This window comes from Rhododendron vialii, chromosome 6a (genome assembly GCF_030253575.1).
Source record: "Rhododendron vialii isolate Sample 1 chromosome 6a, ASM3025357v1".
NCBI classification, from domain to species: domain Eukaryota; kingdom Viridiplantae; phylum Streptophyta; class Magnoliopsida; order Ericales; family Ericaceae; genus Rhododendron; species Rhododendron vialii.
The window spans coordinates 30,366,300-30,388,105 of record NC_080562.1 but is presented as its reverse complement, the minus strand read 5'-3'; the positions used below and the strand labels follow the sequence as shown (position 1 = coordinate 30,388,105).

General features: G+C 35.4%; 2 protein-coding genes across 6 annotated transcripts; both read right to left on the bottom strand.

Annotated features, from left to right (window-relative positions):
- Window positions 1–959: 959 nt before the first annotated feature.
- Window positions 960–10,121, bottom strand: LOC131329506 (dihydroorotase, mitochondrial). 4 transcript variants are annotated; one of them, XM_058362649.1, is made up of 9 exons: window positions 9,841–9,982; window positions 8,450–8,532; window positions 7,629–7,777; window positions 7,293–7,474; window positions 6,306–6,442; window positions 4,879–5,044; window positions 4,640–4,756; window positions 2,903–3,063; window positions 960–1,341 (listed from the first exon to the last, which is right to left on the bottom strand). In XM_058362649.1, exons 2-9 carry the CDS (start codon window positions 8,477–8,479, stop codon window positions 1,147–1,149), a joined length of 1,137 nt encoding a protein of 378 aa, XP_058218632.1. In that variant the 5' UTR covers window positions 8,480–8,532; window positions 9,841–9,982; the 3' UTR covers window positions 960–1,146. The 4 variants fall into 4 exon arrangements, with proteins under 4 accessions (XP_058218632.1, XP_058218633.1, XP_058218631.1 ...); XM_058362650.1 differs by having other exon boundaries at window positions 8,450–8,529; window positions 9,841–9,981; XM_058362648.1 differs by lacking the exon at window positions 8,450–8,532 and having other exon boundaries at window positions 9,841–10,121.
- Window positions 10,122–16,835: 6,714 nt separating this feature from the next.
- On the bottom strand, window positions 16,836–21,075 carry LOC131328849 (wax ester synthase/diacylglycerol acyltransferase 11-like). 2 transcript variants are annotated; one of them, XM_058361807.1, is made up of 5 exons: window positions 20,758–21,073; window positions 20,069–20,647; window positions 18,321–18,716; window positions 17,712–17,849; window positions 16,836–17,272 (listed from the first exon to the last, which is right to left on the bottom strand). In XM_058361807.1, exons 1-5 carry the CDS (start codon window positions 21,067–21,069, stop codon window positions 17,111–17,113), a joined length of 1,587 nt encoding a protein of 528 aa, XP_058217790.1. In that variant the 5' UTR covers window positions 21,070–21,073; the 3' UTR covers window positions 16,836–17,110. The 2 variants fall into 2 exon arrangements, with proteins under 2 accessions (XP_058217790.1, XP_058217791.1); XM_058361808.1 differs by lacking the exon at window positions 17,712–17,849 and having other exon boundaries at window positions 20,758–21,075.
- Between the last annotated feature and the right edge of the window lie 731 nt (window positions 21,076–21,806).

The window sequence follows — 21,806 nt, the reverse complement described above, 5'->3', positions numbered from 1 at the left end:
CTTTGAACGATTTCGGATTTACCATAATAAAAATTGGGAATTTTTGTTTTTTAGTGTTAAAAGTGTACGTATTTTTTAGTGTGATAAAAGACCAAAAAGAGTGTGTGTGTGTATATAGGAGTGAAAATCATTTCCTAAAAGATTTTGTCTACTAATTCATGATTGCCAAACGTAGAGTAGAGCAATAAAACAAAGTCTAACACTTTGATATATTTTGACATATGTTCTACGAGTAAATTAACATGGTTAAAATACTATGGACTTCGGGTTTTATTTAATTATCTTACTAGTATGGTCGTACCAACCGATACAAACTGCTATAGAACCGGTACATTCGGTATCGACCGTTGCAGGCCAATAATTTAACTTGTACGGATCACCAAGCTATGTTCCGTTGAGAGTGCCGGTACCGTAATTTAGCCGTCAGTACGGTACGGACACTGATCTCAGACTAGTATCGAGACCCTGAGTTAAAAACTGGAAAAAAATTTCAATTATCCCGAGAATTATTTACAGGCGATGAGAGTAAAACCTTGTTTGGATGGTAAAAATGGACTTGAAGATGCCGAAATTTCAAGCCATATATGTCATTTATAAACCATATATAAGGCCTTTTGGAGGCCTGTTGTTTGTTGGTAGGAAGTGGGAAATTTCTTTCTTTAGTTCCTATTAGTGTCTTGAGTATTTGATGCACGCCGTAGTCCCTCTTGAACAATTTGAATTTCTAAAGAACAGGCCTTGCTTCATCGTTGTTCTCGTGCATAGACTCAGATTCAACGATGAGATCAACATATTGGGATTCGGCCGCGTCGTTAGTGGTAAAACAGATCGACCGACCGATATTTCCAGCAATTTACTTCTTCACAGGCTCATACACTCCAAAGGTGCTCCTATTTACTGCACTTGCGAAGTGTTAAAAACATCCACAAGAAATACAGGTAGAATCCGCACAAGCCGAATAATATCGATGACGTCAAATACTCGATAAAGATTGTCAAAAAATAGATCAGGGGATCACGTTCTTGTTCCCACATAGTTGCCCCTATCTACTGAGACAGCCTACATATGAACTCATGATAGTCCTATATTTGGAGATACACGGGTCTGTTAAGAAAGATCATCAATCAGTAACATTCTTTTTTCCGATCAAACTACGGCAGGCAGCCACTCGAGCGTTTCACCAGCAAACATTGGAACAATCTCACCAGATGCATATGGTACCGATTCCGGCACCTTCCATGGGCTCCTGATCAATTTGACTTTTGTTGTGTTTCTCTGAAGCCCGTAGAAGTCTGGTCCATTAAAGCTCGTAAAAGCCTCTAGTTTGTCAAGTGCACCAGCCTAAACGTCAAAACGAAAACATAGCGAATGAGACACTAAATAGATTGAGAATAGCAAATGAGCAAACTAAATAGATTAGTAGGTGTGGAGCGATAGAAACTGAGACACTGCAAAAGATCAAAGAGCCCACGAGGATTAGTACTAAAATGGACGCAATACCTGTGCATCAGTATATCGGTTTACCAATTTTTTTTTTAAGAAGTGAGGAATCAAAAGGGCTCTACGGTTAACCTAATCTTGAACCCATACAACAAAGAGTTGTCTCTTTTGGTGAGAGAAAAAGAGAATCTACAACAAAGATCAAGGAACAACGCTGTAAGGCCGAAGAAACATGCTGAATGCATGGCACTAAAGACCTACCCAAAAACCATATCCCCTTGCGAACAAAGAGGCCCAGGCCAAAAAACAACAAACCTCCTCTCCCAGTCTAGAGGACAGTAACAAAAAGACAAACTGTGACTTTGTGCCCTTTATGTATCAGGAATTTTAATCCTAGATTTCTTCGTGAAGTAGAGAACATGGTTGGAGTCTTTTCTCAAGCAACCCTGACAAATTAGTCTGGTCTGGACGCTGCAGGCTCCTCTTGGCCATTTCTCTTGATTGGCAATTGCCATCTTCCTCTAGATCCATGTCTTCCACTTGAGCGGGGTGACTACCTACTTCTTTCAAAATCCAGTTGGATTTCAGACGTATTAATGCCTCTAGTTTAACAGGAGTCTCAGTTCATGTACGAGGATCATCCTTTTTTTTTTTTTTTTTTTGGGTAGTAAAAATTGTATTGAACCATAAACAGGTAACAAGACCATCGGAGCATACCCCTGCAAACCCCCAAAAAAAAAACTTTACAAACCTGTTGCCATTTATAGTCCTTACTCTCCCTTTTTTAATCTCCATACTCGTTCAGGCTTTAGTTTTATTGGCAGAAAGCTTGGGGTAAGAAAGACAAGACTCAAGATATGAGAATTCCAAAAAGATATACAAACCGGACATAGGGAGCTTCATAGACATCCTATCATAACTTCACAAGGTTAGCTATACCCAATCACACTGTGAACCTGCTAACAGCTCAAATACATCAGACTGATGTGACCAGACTAGAACTCAACCACCATTTTTGCATATATATGAAGCCATTACAATATATTTATAGTGTTAAATGTGGCCATTCAATACACACCCTTATACAAAATAATTGCAGGTGTCTGTTCGGAGATGGATGATGGGAATCATTATGAGTTTTACGAAGTTATTATAGTTGAAATATCTATGATGCCTATAAAATGCTAGAAGTACAATTTATCAACAAAATGCTAATTTGGAAAAAAGCATGTAAAGTACATCATCTAAAGGTAAATTGCTTTAGCATTTTAGTATCTGGGTGTAGAACTGCATACATCAAGAGGACCACCTAACTAAGGGTTGTAAAGAAGATGGAGTTGCAGAATTAACCAATTTTTTTAGTCTTCCAATGCAACACAACGAAAAGAAAAAAACTGCAACTGAATGCGGAAATTATTAAACAATTGGAACAAACATGGTGAGAGGTACTAGGAGAAACTACCTCTTCAAAAACTTTGGCATAGACTGATAAGGCAACAAAAGCGTTGAATATGCCGGCACATCCACACGAGCATTCTTTCTTTCGTCTATCATGAGGAGCACTATCGGTTCCAAGGAAAAATCTTTTACTACCGCTTGTCACAGCTGACACAATAGCTCGTCCTAGATGAGAAGCAATTGCAAAGGCTAAGACCAGGGGCAGAAGTAGGTGAGCAACTAGTGCAAAGTGATAACATATAAGATAAAGTGCTGCAACTCCTATATTTTTTTAGCTGTCGCTAGCTGTTGGGAACTCCGGGTCTATTTTCACTCCGCTGGACTTCACACGTTTGCAGAATGATAGATAGGCTAATCAAGGCAAATTTTGTTTGCTTTAGATGGGTGGCTCAATCTTCCAGATTGATGAGAGAACTACTCATGCATCATATTTTATTAACCACTGGTGAATTTACTTATATGCAGGCTCCAAAATCTCACCACGTGTTCATTCAAAAACCTCCATATGTCATTTCTTCGTTCATTTCCTTGTATGTCTCTTTGTGTTTACATTATAGACAACCTAAAGGCTCTGATCCTTTGACCTGTACTCTTTTATTATTGTCAAGCCATAAGTATCAAAACGCATGAGAAATGCCTGAACCAATGAAATGGAACAGAAAATCTCATGCAGTGATAGGGATGACATAGCTAAATCCCCTTCCAAGGTTCTCAATAATATCCATTGATTTGAATGCACAACATTTTTGGCTTTTTCCACTTAAATTTCATTCTTGATTTCTTCCTAATAAAATATTTTTTTCTATGAAAAGTTCCATTGTGTTGATTAACCCTTCTTAGCTCCTTTTCTTAATACATCCTACATTAACACTTCCATCATCAGAAACTGCAAGGATTAGCCATTCCCAAGTTCTGAAACTGAACATCACATGACTTGGAGATATTATGAACAACACTATACTAGAAGTTATGTATGTTTACAACTTCCCATTTCAGACACTAAACTAGAAACTAGATCTGCTCCTTTGTAGCATAACGCCATTATATAACTTTTTAATGATCAAAGTGTCTATTAGAAGTATAACCAACAACAAAATTGACAGTATCGTATTTCAGAACCTTTATAGATTTCTACTAGCACCAATTCCATGAATGCTTTTTTGACTGTGTTTAAAAGCTATCATGTCATTATCAGTGCCATATGTCTTGCACAAGGGGAGACCATTTGTCACTTGCTAAAGTTACGAAGTAAACATTGAGTAGGATACGGATGGGAATCCAGGATAGTAACCTTACTGAGGTAGGGATCAACCTGGAAAGGTAAATCAACACCTTAACGAAGCTAGTAAAAGGGGGGAAACCTTGGATAAAATAATGTATATATAATTACATCATTCTTAGACATTGTAGGGAATACTAAACACGTTTATGCAAATATCAAAAGGAGTGGGGTAGGGAATATCGATGAGGGTAATGAGCAGTCTAAGTGTTGAATTAATCCTATTTTCCGAAAGCTGTTGATTTCGTAGAAGTGTCAGGTATGCAAGCACACCCCTAGTTCAACAACACAGTATGCAAGCTAACATATAAACTGACACACAATGGAGGACGCAATCAATGGCATTGTAACAGTATCAGTTTCCTAAGAATCAAAAAACAAATTGCTAACTTGATAGTGTAAACTCCTACTTGAAAAAGGGTTTCCATCACTGCTTCGTAGAAAAGATTGAATGTAACATACTGTGTATCTCTCTTTTGAGTACTGGAAGACAGTAGTTGTGTGGCTGCAACCCCCCTTGAAAAAGGGAATTCCTATTGAGTACAAGGTGTTGAGGTGTGACTGTTGCTGCAACAAATCCTAACAAACATGATTGATGTGAGATTAGCGGTACAAATTAAACAAGACATGGTTTTCTCTCCGAGAAAAGGGAGTATAGGAAATAGACGTATGTGAATGGAGGAAATACAATTACGATATACCTTCTTTGCAAGACTCAACAAACTTAACACCATCCTCAGTAGTAACATGCTCCATCACAACCTTTAACCGTGGAAACCTAGCAATTAAGGGTCTTAGAATAGCATCAATGAATACCTTTTCACGATCAAAAACGTCAACCTCGGGGTCTGTTACCTCTCCATGGACCTGCAGATTCACAAACGAAAAGAACTTTGGATCAAAAACGAAAAATGGCCTTTTCTCAATAGATATATTCACTATGATGGATATTTCTACTTAGTAGCAATGCTGGGTGGAGTTATTTATCCAGCGAACATAGTGTGGATTGTCACTTGTTGAGTTGACTCAGGGATTAGTACATGTAAGTTGCTACTTGGTAGAAAGCACCCTTGCCCTACAACCTATAAACTTCTCTTTGCGTGATATTATGCCTTCTGCTATAGTCCTATGAGGCCGAAATAGCCATTGCCATCCTATCGACAACTTATTTGCTTCCTCTTGATTGGAAGGGGCACACTTTATCAGATAAGCTGGAAAAGGATAAACCAATTGGAAATCATGCTCAGGTTAATTACTGCAGGCATCATCAGCTCAAGTTCCCACATACTTGATGCGCCATGAAAATCGCTCTTCCAATCTGATGTTTGCTGGATAAGCACTACACAAAAGCTATTAATCCTACGTTCTTATAAAAGCTGATAATAATGATACAAATGAAAGCAGTTTATAATTTGGCCCATCCGTATGGATGCATACCAATTGGCAATTGCATCAAGAAGTTTTGCAGCAATGATTGTTTTAAGGTGCTGGACCCTAGAGGAGACTATAAGAGGTGGATCTTCTTGTAAAGCAACATCATTCTTGTAGCCAGAAGCAAAACTATGAAAGCCTTTACCAACCCTCCAAACAGCCCAGACCAGATCCGTGATAATTGTGAGTTGCATAGTAACGTAATAATTTTGAGTATTGATTCTCTCATTGCTTCAGGAGCCTTATCATTCTCATCAATTATTTTCTTCAGACTTCAGAGTTCAGAGTTGTTTCAATGACAACTAAGGATTTCCAAGCAGGAGTCTTTTGGTTATCAAACTTCGGAAATCCAAATGAGTACCCTATAAGGTAGAACTAGAAGTACCAAGAGGTGTTTCAAAGTATCTACACCACGTATAGCCTAGTCCTTTTATGGATGGGTAAGCCCGGTTTTCACCAATTAGCAATGAAACTAAATATAAGAAAGTGAATTAAACAAGTCAGTGTTCATAAATGAATGCAATACAAAAGTTGTGACTGACATCATTTTCATCTTTATATTCTTTATAGCAAGCCCAGAAAAGCTCTCCAAAGGTGAATAGTGGAAAATTGAAGAAGCAACATTAGAGGAAAATATATTTAAAGTCTAATAGTTATGCACAACTATTTACTAGCAGATTAAATTTAGAGAAATTACCAAAAGAGGCATATTCTGCTTCATCATCTCCTCAAGAACAGGTAGACACTTTCCAAATAAATCTGTAACACCATCTTGAGAATTTGTTGTAGCACCAGCGGGGTAGAGCTTTACAGCATATACAACTCCACTCTCCTCTGTCACAGCAATCAGCAAGTCCATTCAAACCGAGCATAAAGAAACAGGTGACATAAGAAACAGCCCATTTTTCCACTACTTGACAAAATTTTCGTAGTTTATTCAAAGGATGAAAAGAAGCCACCACCGAAGTGTCGCAAAACAAAAAACATATTAATTTCCTCCATATATTTTGAAACATAAGGTATCGCTGGTTTGCTTGAACTTTGAAGCCAACAGTTGCTTAACTTGTGTTCACAATCTCTAAACACGGTTTGTTGGCTAGAAAAACCTCTTTACAGAAGACAGAAGTAAAAGGGAAAAAATAAAATATTCCACCGCCACAAGTTTTGGTGACATTGGAAAATCAAAGATCATGTTCAAGAAAAAATGAACATCAAAAGATTAAAAATGAAAGATTCCCACGATTTAATCCACATATAAGACGTGCTTTTAATATTTCTAAGAAGTAAGAACATGCCTCACCAACCTTAATTTTTATAACATGTAAGAATTCGTACTACCCATTCCTTTAGTCAATCAAGCTATTGCTGTTAAGTTAAACCAACATGAAGTGATATACTTCTTTGAATAAAGACTAAAGAGGTGACTCAGGGGAGTACTGACATCTGACAGTGGTCCTAGGAAATATAGGACTAAGTTTCTGACAAAAAACTTCCTGTGAAGAAAGCTTAACCAACATAAAAGAAAGAGCAGTTAAAACAACCAATTATAGCACCAATAAGATTCAATTAGTTGTAATAAATTGAAGTCAAAACTCATGTAAAAGCTAATAATTTTTCGAATGCTAAATATCTAAAGACTTCCAGAACACAAGTTGTAGGGAACACAAATTTAGGTAGGACTCACTGGCAAGTTTGATCTCCTCAGGACTCGTAGTATCTGTCAAGTAAAGTGTCATAAGAGGAGTAAAGTCACAATTGGTGGGAATCGCTTTCAAGATGGATTCTCGATAAGAAATAGCTGCAGCTGTTGTCTTGATTGGAGGCTTCAAATTTGGCATAATTATTCCCCTTCCAAAATGGAAGGCACTGTAACCATAATGAGCAGCAGATACAGTATTTATTAAAACTCTTTACAATAATATTAAGTTCCTTAAGGAGAATTAAAGTAGAAAGAATTTAGAAAAAAGTTCCCCTAGCGAAAGGCAAGGATGCAAATACAGTTTTGCTTTGACGAAATGACCTGTGAGAGATAACAGCTTCAAGAAGGTCACCATCGCGAAGGTGAAGATGCCAATCATCCGGTCGGGTAATAGATACTTCCATCTTGGCTCCTGTGGCTTTTACCGGATTAAGCCGCCCAACAACATTCACAGAAGGTACATTTAATGCCTATATCGCAACAAATATCATACAATAGCAATCAGGCAATAGATTAAAAGAGTGTAATTTTCCATAAGTATGATATCCATTTCACTTCAGTCCCCAAGGTCCGCAATGTGTCAATTGCATCCTTGTAGTTGTGCTCAAATGATCCAATTATTCACAAACTCAATTAAATGGTAAAGGAGGTAGCCCCTTGTGTTATTGTTAATCATGGGGCATTATCTATACATAGAAGATTGCAGAGGACCAAAGGGTCAATATGCTAATAGAAGGTGATGAGAACATGCCACTAATGTTTCATTCCATTATAGAATCAATGAGACTATATTACCTTCTTTAACAAATTCTTTCTAACAAAATCCACCACAAATTATTTTCTAGGGGGACTAATCACATAGACAAGATCATTCATGTAAGTCCATATGTTACTGCAGTACTATCATCAAATCTTCTAGTTAATTTAGTGACAATTATGGAATACAACAGATTACACGAATTATTGTTCATGTTACTAGAGCTCTCTATTCAATGCATTGGACAATAGACGAAGCTAAAAAAACATAGATTTCTGTTTTTTAAATTTTCTGAGTAATTTTTACATAACGAAACATAAAATACAGTAAGTGATCACCATAATTCACATTAAAACTGCTGGTTTATTGAGAAAAAAACATACACCTTGTAAGGCAATACCAAAGTCTTTATCATTTATATGCAGCGAGACAATCTAAGGCCTTTGCAGGATATGAATGGCTTCTCTGCTGAGAGTAAATAGAAATACAATCAGAAAAGAAAGAAAGAAAACAAGTCCAAAAGTAAAATATTCCGAAACCAACCCTGTTTTACAAGTATTTATGAAGCAACGATACTTCTATATGAGATCGAATATGTATCGACAGCGATACTTCTAACCTTTTTTTTTACATTTTAGGATACTTTTGGATACTCAGGGTCATGTATCCAAGCTTCTATAAAATTAAGATTGTGGCACCTCTTGCGTAGTGTATTAGAGCAAGACATAGTTAGAAATTAGATGAAAACGTTAAAATAATATAAGCTATTTTAATAGTTTTTTAATATCCTTAATGTATCATACGTTTGTTCTACAAAATCAGATTTCAACAATTAAACGAGTAACCAAGTACACAACAGATTTCTGACCATTCTTCTTATCAAGCCTACTATCTAATGCATCCTAGCCGTACCCGTATCATATTTCTTTATACTTACTCGTATCGTATCGCACGTATCTCGTATTCGTATCCATGCTTCATAGTGTCCTATATTGTCCAATCTCTAAATTATCTTTCAATGAGGTGGCCAATGCATATTGTTTCAACACCAACTGCTGAAACAAAATTGAAAAAATACTCTGTATAAAAGAATGAACTAGGTTTTCTCAAATATCCAAAGACAAAATGAGTTTGAAAAGAAAAAGACAAATAAAAGTTTAAATCCCCGCTTCTCAATCAATCACCTAAAGTGGCAGCTCAAACTTTCACAATGAAATACCCTTGTCCATTTCTATAAAGTTGATGTAATGAAAGAACAATATATTCAGTGCACCAGGAGAAAGGGGTCCTCCCATAGTTTGAAATATCGGTATCCGTCTCAATAACGGTATAGGTTGCAATGTCACGGTTTCGTGGCGTATCAATCGTAGAGTACAGTATCGGTGACCGGAGGTGTCAATATTTTAGAAAATCAAGGTCGGTCAGTCGGTCACCGTCAGCAATCGATCCATATTGCTTGCATTTCGAATGCTTGCTTAGTTTTGCCCTTTTTGGGTTACTGACCCTGACACCAATCAGAAAGTTTAAGTAGTATACTTGCACCTAAAACAATCGATTGTTTGAATTAACAGGTCAAATTATCACTAATAATGCAAGAAACTGTGTTCATTCTTCCAGTAAAGGAATCCCAGCCACTGTCGTCCTCGAGCGCAATTTTGTATCGTACACGTGACGGAAATACAATGGCCTGAATTGGAGGAGACATTTCGTCGAACACTTTGCGTGCATGGGATTTCAATGAAGCTATTTGACAAGTTAAGAACGATGGTATGGTACCTCCGAGATTGGATTTGTTAGAGAGGGGTGGTGGAAGATAGACCCTCGATGAGAATGCAAGCAGAGTTGATCTCCTGCGTAGTGGAATCTTCTCCGGCAAGAATCAGCGTCGGGCGAAGGATGAGAATTGACGGGTTGACTTTGCAGGACAGCAGGAGTACGTTTAGAGGAGGCGTTTGCTGTTGCTAGTTCTTGCCAGATCCAATACTTCGGCATCTGCAAAACAAGTACTAATGTGAATGGGTTTATGAAAGTGTTGTGTAAATTTTTTTTTCACTTAGCAAAAACATTTTAATAATCTTTATAAACGATTACAAAGATTAAACAGAATAAAAACACACCGGCAAAATTCACATAAGACCATCGAAAAAAAACGGCAAGACGCCAACCAAAACAGAAATATTTGAGGTTTTAGAATAATTGAGTTTTTTTTTCAATATTATATACATCAGTGGAGGCTAGCAAATGTTAATAAGTTAGTCCATAAAGAGTTTAAAGGTTCTCTATAGCTCTAAACCTATAAACACTCACGACGGGGCTCAAACGCTGATCTCCCACGTGAGGAGAACTTGGAATTGCCAACCGTTGGCGTATAATAATTGAGTTTGGAATTACGATTTTTGTACCAGCGTAACTTTTTACTGCTATTGTTAAACTCGTCATACCATTATTTGATTTGTAATTTGTATAAAAAAATTGATGTGTTCAATTACTGGTTTCGTTTTGAGCTTGTGCAAAAACAAAAATTCTAACTCCACACCCACTTACACACCCATACTCACAATGGAGGTGGGGCCTACACACACTGGATGTGTAGTGTGTGCGAGCTCCACCTCTATTGTGAATATGTAAACGGGTGTGTAAGTGGGTGTGGAAGTAGAATGATTGGTGCAAAAATGACATCAAACCAATACAGTATCACTGTTTTTTGGTTTTTTTTTTTTAATACAGCAACGAGCTAAAATATGGGTTTGACAATGCAATTTTGTAGGACTACACATGGTCTGGATCGGATCGGATTGCTATGAATCCAATCATAATTCTTGAGTCACGATTTTTTTAAAATACAATTTATGTCTAAGCCAAAAATCTCACAGTTCGATCCCGATTTTATCTATAGATTAGATCAACCAAATTCGTCATGTCCTGTAAATACTTGATTCCATATTCCAAAAGTGTAAAATCCTAAGCCAGGTATCAGATTCCACAAGATCGAAAAGAAACACTAGCATAACATCAAGTATCCAAGCAAAGTAATCGAGAGATACTTATTCACATAATAAATTCTTTACGGAGGAAATGAATCGTGATCGTCCAAAAGTGTTTTGAACAGTCCAGATGTTAAAGAAATTTTTTTGTGAAAAAGTTTAACATTTTTGGACAGTCGCAATATGCCTCTATAAAACCTTATTCACAGAGCTCCATGAATAAGTTTTGGGGCCGCGATTCCATTATTCATGAAGCCGCGCAATCTTCGTCATCTATTTTTATTTTAAATGGTCCGAATTTAAATGAAACATTTCCGTGGAAGAGTTAAACTCTTCTCCAGAAATGTTTCACTTAAATCTAGACTGTCTAAAGCCAAAACGAACAGTCGCAATTTACCTCCGTAAATAACTATTCATGGAAGCTCCGTTAAAGATATTCTTGCAAAGTATTTGTTAGAAAGGAAAGAAACGAATACTATTTAGAAGGTTATTAAGACCATCCACAGTAGTATAATCAATAAAGGATAATCAAAAGTTAACACATCAGCTTTTAATTATTCATTTAAGAGGTTGTTAAACTTAACAATGTTGAGCTTCACAATGGTCACTTCTAGTCCTTAACCAAAATAAGGATCCATTACAATTTTACTCTCTCTCCCCCTCTCTGTTTTCCATCATTCACTTTCCTCCATTTACATTTTTTTGGGCAAAAATATATCGATTTCCTTTCTTAATTTTGGAAAAAAATAAGTGATTTTCTTCCCTCCTATTATGAATTCTTTGGGGGGGGGGGGGGGGGGGGGGGGGGAAGGGAGGGAGAGAGAAATAGAAATGGAAAAGAAGATTGAAATACCTTAATTCGACGATGATGGGTTGAATTGTAGATGATCGAGAGACATGAGCTTCACTTTTTGAAGGAAAGAAAGAGAAATAGTTTATGGATAAAGTGAAGAAAATATAGAGTAGGTGAAGAAGAGAAGAAGAAAATGCCAGTTAAAATATGCGTGTATACAAATTTTAAAACTAGTTAACTTATGTGGTGTAGGGTCCACAAATTTTGATTATTGAAAAAGGTTACTAGTTTTAGTTATTCAAAATCCAAAATTTAATTATTTATAAGAATGTTGCTTAGTTTGATTATACCATTGTGAGCCATCTTTTACACAAACATTGTCAACTTTAAAAACAATTGGCTTTTGATTATACCACTGTGGATGGCCTAAGATCATCTTCATTGTAATAAGAAAATGAATATGAATAAGCAAATGGGTGTGGATAAGCAAATTTAACAAAATGCTTAAAAAAATATCCCACATTGTAATAAACAAAGTTACAAGTCTTTTAAAGCATCCGCAATGATAATAATCAAAACCAATAACCAAAATGTGTCACGTTAGCATTTGATTATCCATTTAATTCATAATCAAATTTAACAACCTTTATATTCACATCGGTTATTTTTGCATCTCTAACTAAAAAAACCCCCCATAATATACAATGCACATTTGTCCAATCGCAAATGAGTTTCAATCACGCACCCGACCACACAAAATTATTCGTCTCATCATGTGCGGTATTTTTGAGTTATTGAATTTGGTTATTGAGTTTCGGTTATTGGTAAAAGTTGTTAAATTTGGTCATGAATGTGTGGAATTTGGTTATTTGCTAAAAGACTTATAATTTTGCTTATTATAATGTGGGGTATTTTTTGAGTATTGTTGTTAAATTTGTTTATACACGCCTATTTGCTTATTATAATGGGGATGCTTTTAGCAAATAACCAAATTCCTTTCATTCTATAATCAAACTTAACAACTTTTACCAATAACCAGAACTCAATAGCCAAACTCAAAACTCAATAAATCAAAAATACCCCATATTAAAATTGTCTCATCAAGACAAATAGTTTGGTGTAGTCGGGTGCATGATCGGAGCTCGTTTGTGATTGAACAGATTTGCATTGTGTATTGTGAGATGTTTTTTTTGTTAAAGATGCAAAAATAACCAATATGGAGGTAGATATTGTTAAGTTTGATTATGAACTAAATGGATAATCAAATGCTGATGTGGCACATTTTGGTTATTGGTTTTGATTATTACCATTGCGGATACTCTAACAAATACTATTCCAGGTTTCAACAATCTTTTACTCCACGAGGTACTGTATTATATATTTTTTATTTTTTAAAAATATCTCACGGTCCGATTCAGTTAATCCACAGTTTTGAAATGAAAATCCAATTTTATTCTGTATCTCACGATTTTTTTTATTTTTTAAATTTGTATCCGAACCATTAACCCACAGACAAAATTCAAAAGGCACGAATCAATTTTGTTCGGACTAGTTTCACGGTTCACCAAATTTTTTGTGCAGCCTAACAATTTTAGCACCTACGTGAACTTACATTTAGAGCATCTCCAATCCAATACTCCATTTTGCATCTATTCCTCCATTTGAGAGTATCAAAATAATATATTTTATCACAAAAGTAATTTTTGAAGAAATCTAACTTCAACCCAATACTCTATTTCTTTAAAAATTCACTCCAAATCTCAAATTTCACCATTTTCCCTATAAAATTGACATTCTCATTTTTCTAATTTTATAAAAATCATACTCAATATTGGTCTTGTTTTGAAGATATTGTAAATATCTTTTGATTGGTACCAATTTTATAAAAAAATAAATATATTAACACTAATTTGATGAACAAAATGAAATTTGGGGAGGTTGAATAGTAAAATGAAGGAGATGGGTTGGAATTGTATTTCCTCCAAAAATGGTAATCTCAAATGGAGAAATGGAGGGTGCATTGGAGCTCCAATCCATCCTCTAGTCCTTCATTTCTTCATCTATTTCTCTATTTTGGAGGAAATTCCCATTCCAACCCGTCCTTTATTTTTCCCTCTATTTTGGAGGATAAAATAAGATCCTCACATAAGTTCAAATGGATTGAACAATCTAAAAAAATTAAGTGTTCTAATTTTCAATCTGTTTTAACTGATACAAAGATCTTATTTTTCTGATCATTTTATCATAAAGAGTCATAGTTAATTTTTGTCTCCAAAACTCTTGTAATTAAGTATCTGCTCTTTCTTTGGGATCTTGTACAGAAGATACTTAATTATAAGAGTCTTAGAGACAAAAATTAACTATAAGCCTTTAGAATAATATGATCAGAAAAATAAAATTTTCGCACCGATTCAAACAGATTAAAAATTGGAACACTTTAATTTTTTAGATAGTTTATATATTAAAAAATATGGTGAAAAAATTAAGTGCTCTAACTTTTAATCCATTTGAACTGGTGTGAGGATTTTATTTTTTTATCATTTTATCTTAAAGGGTCATAATTTATTTTTGTCTCTAAGATTCGCATAATTAACTATCTACTCTACATATAGTACAAAAAAAAAGGGCATCAGTAAGGATGAAACAATTGCTTCCAAATTGGCCACGTGTCAATTCTTCATCACTTTGCCGCTCAACTTATTCTACACGGAGGGGCCGTATAGAATTTTCTCTCTTTTTCCCGGTACCCATGAAGTTTAGTAATAGAAAAAATTATCCAATGCGGAAGGAATATTACATTGTAGTGTCCCAACTAGTCATGTATCATTGATAATATCGCGTGACCCATTTTTTGTTAGTGATTCGAGAACAAATTAACATTTGGCATTTGATGAGTGGTGGAAAATTTTTTGAAACAAAAGGATAATTACTTTTTGAAAGGGTTGGATTGGTATTTATCCCTAAATTTGACAGATATATAAAAATTGAATCAATAAATCAAACCCTTACTAATATCCGAATGAGTTGATTTTTTACGGAGATTTTTATAAACATGTTTTAGACAAATTGAATTGCTCCAATGAATAGCGTGTGGCTTTGATTATTTTTGTGTCAAAACTTGTGTCCCCGAAATTGTTCCCATATGTACTAAGTAATTGTATTTTCTAGAAAGATAACTCTCTCTCTCTTTCTCTCTCCATAATGGCTAATTCTACATGTAGTTTATTTTTTCCTTACTATGGTTTTTTTTTTTTTGACAAAAGTGAGAGGTATTGCATTGATAAAGTCCAACGACGAAATTCATTATAGATAACTTGAACAAAGTCAAACTAATTATCTAACTGATACAAAACGAGAAAGAATGAGACGATTGATGTCTTTCATCCTCAGCCCAGATATGGGCTGACGCACCTTCTGTTGAGCAAAAAATTCATATATCCTATAGCACTCTCAAAAAGAGGTACATTGCTAGCCAAGAAAAAATGACAACAAAAATCCAGACGATCAGATAAATTTTGACCAGAAATGAGCACACAAATGAATTTCTAGCAAACCACCAATAGATGCCCATTAATCTTCTCGAGCCCGAATAGTAAACAAATCGCCTAAAGGCGAGCTTTATTACTCTCACAAGGAGAGATAAAACTATCACAAGGAGAGACAAAACTCCCCCAGATCTTGCTTTAAATTCAGTCGCCCAAAAACCGTCGGATGGATTGCAACCCTCACTGCCTCCACCACTACTGCCACAAGGGCTCCGGTGACGGATTACATGCGGACAAATGACTCCGGTGACGGTGGAGCTTGCCGAACAGAGAGGGTTAGATCTAACGGATGAGAAAACGAAAAGAAAAAAACTATGGGGAAGAGGGGGAAGAAAGAAGAGAGCGGATGCAGGAGGAGGAGCCCGGGGAGGAGGGAAAGTGGCGCCTCCTCCCCCAGATAGAAAAGCAAGGCGGCTGTGGTACCGCCTTAGAGCTCTCAAAACCCTAAGAGGAGGCAATTCCTTACCATAGTTGATAAAATGAAAAATTGAATAGGAAAGGTCAGAAGAAATTGTCAAATTAAACTTCCTCTCATGTTCATACTTTAGCTCTTATTAAAAAAAATTCATTTAATGTCATAGCGTAAATCGATGAGTGATAAATTTCATTAAATGGAAACAAAATTTCCTTTTGCTTTTATGCATATTGCGCTTGCAAAAAAAAAAATTAAGGCGGAGTTCGAGATCTCTAATATTTGGCATTTTTTTTTTGTCTATTTTCTTCAATAATTGACCTTTTTTTATTATCCGGTCAACATTTTTTACTTTTTAGATTCCTCTCATCAAGACAAATTGAAAACGAAAAAAATAATCCACAAGAATAAAAACTTTGAAAATGAAAAAAAGTAACCCCAAAAAATATGATTTCGGCAGTTTTTTGGCTATTTATTTTTGTCATTAGTGAACTTCATTTAGTATTGGTCCATGTTTTAAAAACTTTTTAGATTTCTCTTGTCAAGATGAATTGAAGAGGTAATTTTTTTTACTATACCCTAAAAACATTAGGAAAGACAAAAAAGTAACAGAAATACTAGCATTTGGCAATATTTCGGCAAATTTTTTACACCAAATCCTAAAAACTACAGAAAAATCAGAAAACACAAAAATTCCAGCGAAAAACCTATCCTTTTACAACTTTTCACTCTCTTTTGCCTTTTAGTTTTACTTCTTTTAGGATTCGTCCTTTTTTTTACTTCCAAATTTCTCTCATTGAGCCAGATCGAAAAATAAAAAAATTGGTCGAAAGCTATAAAAAAAAAAAAGCAATGAAAGATAAAAGTTGGACCGTAGAAATTGATGGATTTTGTAATTTATTTGGCGAGCTTATTTTCATAACAGGTGATACAATGGGTAAAGCGCATTCTTGATATATATATAAGGAGTGAAATCTAATGACAATTATTTTCTGTCCAAAAAAAAAGAGGAGTCAACATCAGGGACTGCTGCATAATAGTTTGTAAAATAGGGGCGGTGCATTTTCCAAACCTTGTAGGATACTTCTGCAATTGTCAACAATCTCAAGGTAGGCTAGTGCAATTTATCAACTCCATTTAGGCATTTACCTTTTGGGAACCACAGTTTTATTGCATCAACTAATTTTATGAATTTGATGATGCAATTTAATACAGTACAGTTTGATGCAAGTTTCACATAATATGAGCTTGTAACAATATTTTTACATCAACTCTCCATTCGCCTTTTGGGTTTTTTTTATCGCATGAACTTCTATGAATTTGATGGTGGGGCATCTTGAACCGCGGCTTGAAATATCATGTCGAAGGCATTCTCAATACATGAATTGAATTTCTTTGAATCCATGAAACCTTTTTCCATCCGCATGGTGACTCTTAACTTGCCCACGTAGCTTATCATCGTTATTGTAAGACCCTACAACACATCATCTCACAAAACCATGTATAATGTGCGCATGTAAAATAAGAATTAGGCTCTATTTGTATATTAGTCAAGGCAAATGAATTTGTGGCTGACTAAATTAGGATAGGTCGACTCCACTCATCTTTTGACTAGTGCTCATTATTATTCAAAAAAAATAAAAAATCATCGTGTTTAATAGATTGTCATAGTGTGATTTATTTCTGATGATGCTAATATATGATCCTATTGATTAAAGAAAAAAAATTTAAAATTTCCCCGAATTTTGAATTAATTTCCGAAAGTGCAAAATGATCAGAAACTCTTCCAAGTGTACAACTAAATTAACTAAAATATGTTCGAACAGAAAGAATAGCTACTACATATAGACACACGTATACTTGCATAATTACCTAAAAAATAAGAAAGAAAAACACTACACTAGTTACTGTACCTCTGGACCGCCGACCAGTGTAAAGTACAATCCTTTGATGGGGTGATTAGCCAAAGCCATTTGCTCAACCGGCCCAATCAAATTCGACATTCCTATGCTTGAGTTTTTCAATGTGTTGTAAATGTACCGAGCTACTGCCTGCATGCATTAAGTTCATGACGTACACTTTATCATTCTTCGATTATGAGCGAGCAACAAACTCCCCTTCTGTTTTGTTTTTCCATTTTCACAGGATCCAATTTCCCTAGACCATCATGTTTTTGTTTTGAAAATCTCAAGAAGTTGCACCATATGTTTTATTTATTTATTTTTGAAATTTTGAATGGTGATTAATTTTGAGATATGAAACTTTTAGAAATAGTCCCTCCAATTTGCATAAAATTTCAATTTCGTCCCCCTAGGAGAGAAAATGGCAATTTTGCCCATGAATTTCATTTGTTTTGATCATGCTGTCAATGAGAACAACAAAGTTGAGATGAAAGGTAAACTATAGGGTTACAATTGACAGAATTAGTACTAGAGGGACAAAATTGAGATCTTATGCAAACTATAGGGACTGTTTTTGAATTTTCTCAAAGAATAAAATAACTCAATAATGTTCATTCATACCTCATGGCCTCTAAATTTCCTCAATATCTCTAGGATCCTACCAGTGAGATAAACCGCAGCAGAGTTTCTTTTCCTCTTAATGATCGTATGTGCTTTCCTCACAAATCTGATTGGACTTGAATTAGACTCATCAGTAAAAGCACCATTATTGTGACTAAACTTAGGTATGGAGACATGCAAGAAGGTGAAGTGGTTCCCCCACGGCATCTCAGAATCGGGTTTCACCATCTCTCCAATCGTCTTGTACCCACCGATGGCTCTGGTGTTGAGCACCACCAGTGCAGTAGCATTTGCATTGCCCTGCTGCTGATTACGATCATCATGGCTCGATGATGTTGATTGCATGTATAGCCGAGTTCCCAAGAAAATTATTCCCGTAACTACGTCGTTTATCGTCTGTAAATAAAGATTTAACAACGTTTCAACATTTGCAGGGACAAAATCAGGATTTCATGCACGAAAAGACCATAATAGCAAAAACAAGATTTTGAAATTTCAAAAATGAAGAGTATCGAAAAATTAATTGAAAGGAGACCATGAAGACATCCTATTTAGGTGCTTTAACATGACATAAACAATTGAAATTCAAAAAATAAAAGTTTCACAATAGATTTCATCAGCTTTGTACGTAAATAGAATTAGTAGGACATCTAATCGAATTGGTTTAGCTTCTCGACTTCCTTGAGTACAAGGGGGTCTCTTTTAGATTTCGCAAGTCATGTATGATTGAATTCACACTAAATTTCGCTAATTTTTTTTTTTTTGAACGGAATAAATTTCGCTATTTGAAAGAGGTGTTTTAGTTTGTCTTAGAGTTGTGGTCCCAAATATGAATGTGAGAGAGAGTGGGGAGGATATGCAATAAGGAGTTCTCAAAAGAAATTTAACAATAAATAAGGAGTTCTCAAGGCAATCAATTAATCCTGTCCCTTTGTATAGTTTTCTTTTTGGTAAATGTACCTTTTATAGTTGTATTCAACTAATTAATTCTGTTCAGATCGATATTAGTGCGTCGCCTGATTACGTGACAAAATTTGTTGGCCCTAACAATATAGAACTCTTGCCTCAAAAATTCCCGTTCCACTAACAAAATAAGGAGTACTAATTTTTTAACCAATAAGAACTTTTTACTCTCTTATTTCTACATTCTAAAATCTGTGCTATTTTTTGATCGCTTATATCTTTTAATTTATAATAAATTTTATGATTTTGTGAACTTTATATAATAGAATTAATTGAAATCTATCAAATAAAATCCATATTGCATATTTTTTAAGATCTATATATTAAAAGATTTAAGCAATAAAAAATGACATACCAAATACACCGAATAAGTACTTATTGTTTAATAACCCTTAGTGGAACAAGGGTTTTTATTTCCCTTCAAAAAAACCAAACTAAATACTTATTTTTAAGGGTTTTTATTTCCCCTTCAAAATAATTTCGTAAAATTCAAAGTTCACAACAGTAAAATCTTAAGTGGTTAATTTTTGTGATCGTAAAGATAATTAGGGCATGCATGTCCACTAGTCTAACTCCTTTTTTGTGTGGGACCTAACTGGCCTCCTCTCTCGATGTATCTTTGTCGAGCTCAATAAAAATTTTCCTTTTGCCAAGCAAAAAAAATGGATGTCCAATAGTCTAGCTATATAGGTATTTTGGCTGGTCAAAACACAAAAAATTTGAGAGAAAATTGATCGACCCTTCAATTTGCCAACAGAAGAACGAGAATGATACTTATTACTTACAACCCCAAGCTTGGCTTTGATTTGTTTGATCTGATCAAGGCAAAATGTTAAGGTAGTGATCGTGCTGGGCCGGAACTCCACCCCATCTTTACCGGACCGGATCGGTGTCCGTCCATCTGTAAGGAAGCTACTCTTCACAAGGGCTAACCCAATATCCGATACGGTATTGGCAACCCCAGAGAAAACCCGACCCACATACCGAAATATCCCTTTAGCACTTTTTCCATCCCTTCTCGAGCTAGATTCACGAGAAGGGAAGGTTAAGGGGAGAGAAGGATTGTCAGCTCTTTGTAAGCAAGAAAGAAGAGCTCCCATGAGAGAGAAACCATCGCCAAGGGCGTGGTGAAGCTTGAAAATTATGTGTCCGGCTGCATTACTAGTGGGGTATTTGAGTATGTGAACTTCCCATAACGGTCTGTTTTGTGGGAATTGATCCAAGGAAATTTTCGACAAGTAATCGTTGAAGTAGTCGTCGTAAAATCCCGGCGACATTCCGGAGGGTAAAGAAGGGAACTTGATGTGGTCTTCTAGCTTCACTTCCACCCTCTTCCATTTTTTGAATCCCTTCGTGTCTCCAACCTGGCATTTCCATGAGTTTTACTTAGAATTAGTATAAGAATGTTTTCAACGTATGTTGCATGAGAGAGAGAGAGAGAGAGAGAGAGAGAGAGAGAGAGAGAGAGAGATACCATGATGGAGGAAAATCGTGGGTTGATGGGGAGGAAGACATCCTGAAGCAATGTCATGCTTGGTATGTTGTCAAGTGGAACTTCCGATTCCAAAACAGCTAGAATTGATACTGATAACATCGAGCTGTTGAAATACTGTCCACTCGGACTCACTGGCATATCTGCTAGTAGTACTTCATTCTCATCAGGACTGTAGTCCTCCATTCTCTCTCTCTCTCTCTCTCTCTCTCTCTCTCTCTTGTTTTGATGATACTTTTGATTAGGAAGGCCTCCACCTCCTGGCCTTTTTAAGTTCGTGGATAGTACATGCATGGCCTATATGTTTGGCTAAAAATATATAAAGACGGATATCACATAATCTCGAATGAGTCAAATTTTTTTTTACTCGATTTGGTACGAATTTTTTAATGGTGTTAGTTACACATTATTACAGCTATTTACGAATGAACATGCACCCTATGTACGAAAATGTTACCAATTATTTCGACTAGTTACAAAATTATTAATTTAATGGTAATTACGAAAATGTTGTTTAAAGTGTACTCCTATCATGGGCTTCTCCTACTCCCTCCCAAAACACCAACATGAGTGAGGGTATATTATATACTCCCTCTGTTCCAAAATAAATATCTGGTCTACAAAACGAGAGCTTAGAAATAACAAATTTTTCAAGAAAAATTCAAATTTTTTTCAACAATTTACTAAATATTCATAAGTACTTTTAATTTATGAAAAAAAATCTTGTAAAAAACGTATTATTTTTAAGTTATCGTTTACGGACCGGACATTTATTTTACTCAATTATTGTAAACACCAACAGGAGTACTATTTTAATAATTTCGTAAACAATTATGGTAATTATCTCTTCTTCTTTTTTTCCTTTTTTTGGTATGGTCATAAATATTTTTGTATGTACCATAAATATTTTCCACAGGCGCATCACGTGATATTCATTGCATGCAGGCCAGCCATTTCACTAATTACCAAAAGTCTTGTTTGTTTTGTTCTGGTTATTGTAGAACGTGCCTAGCTATAAATGGTAAGATGGG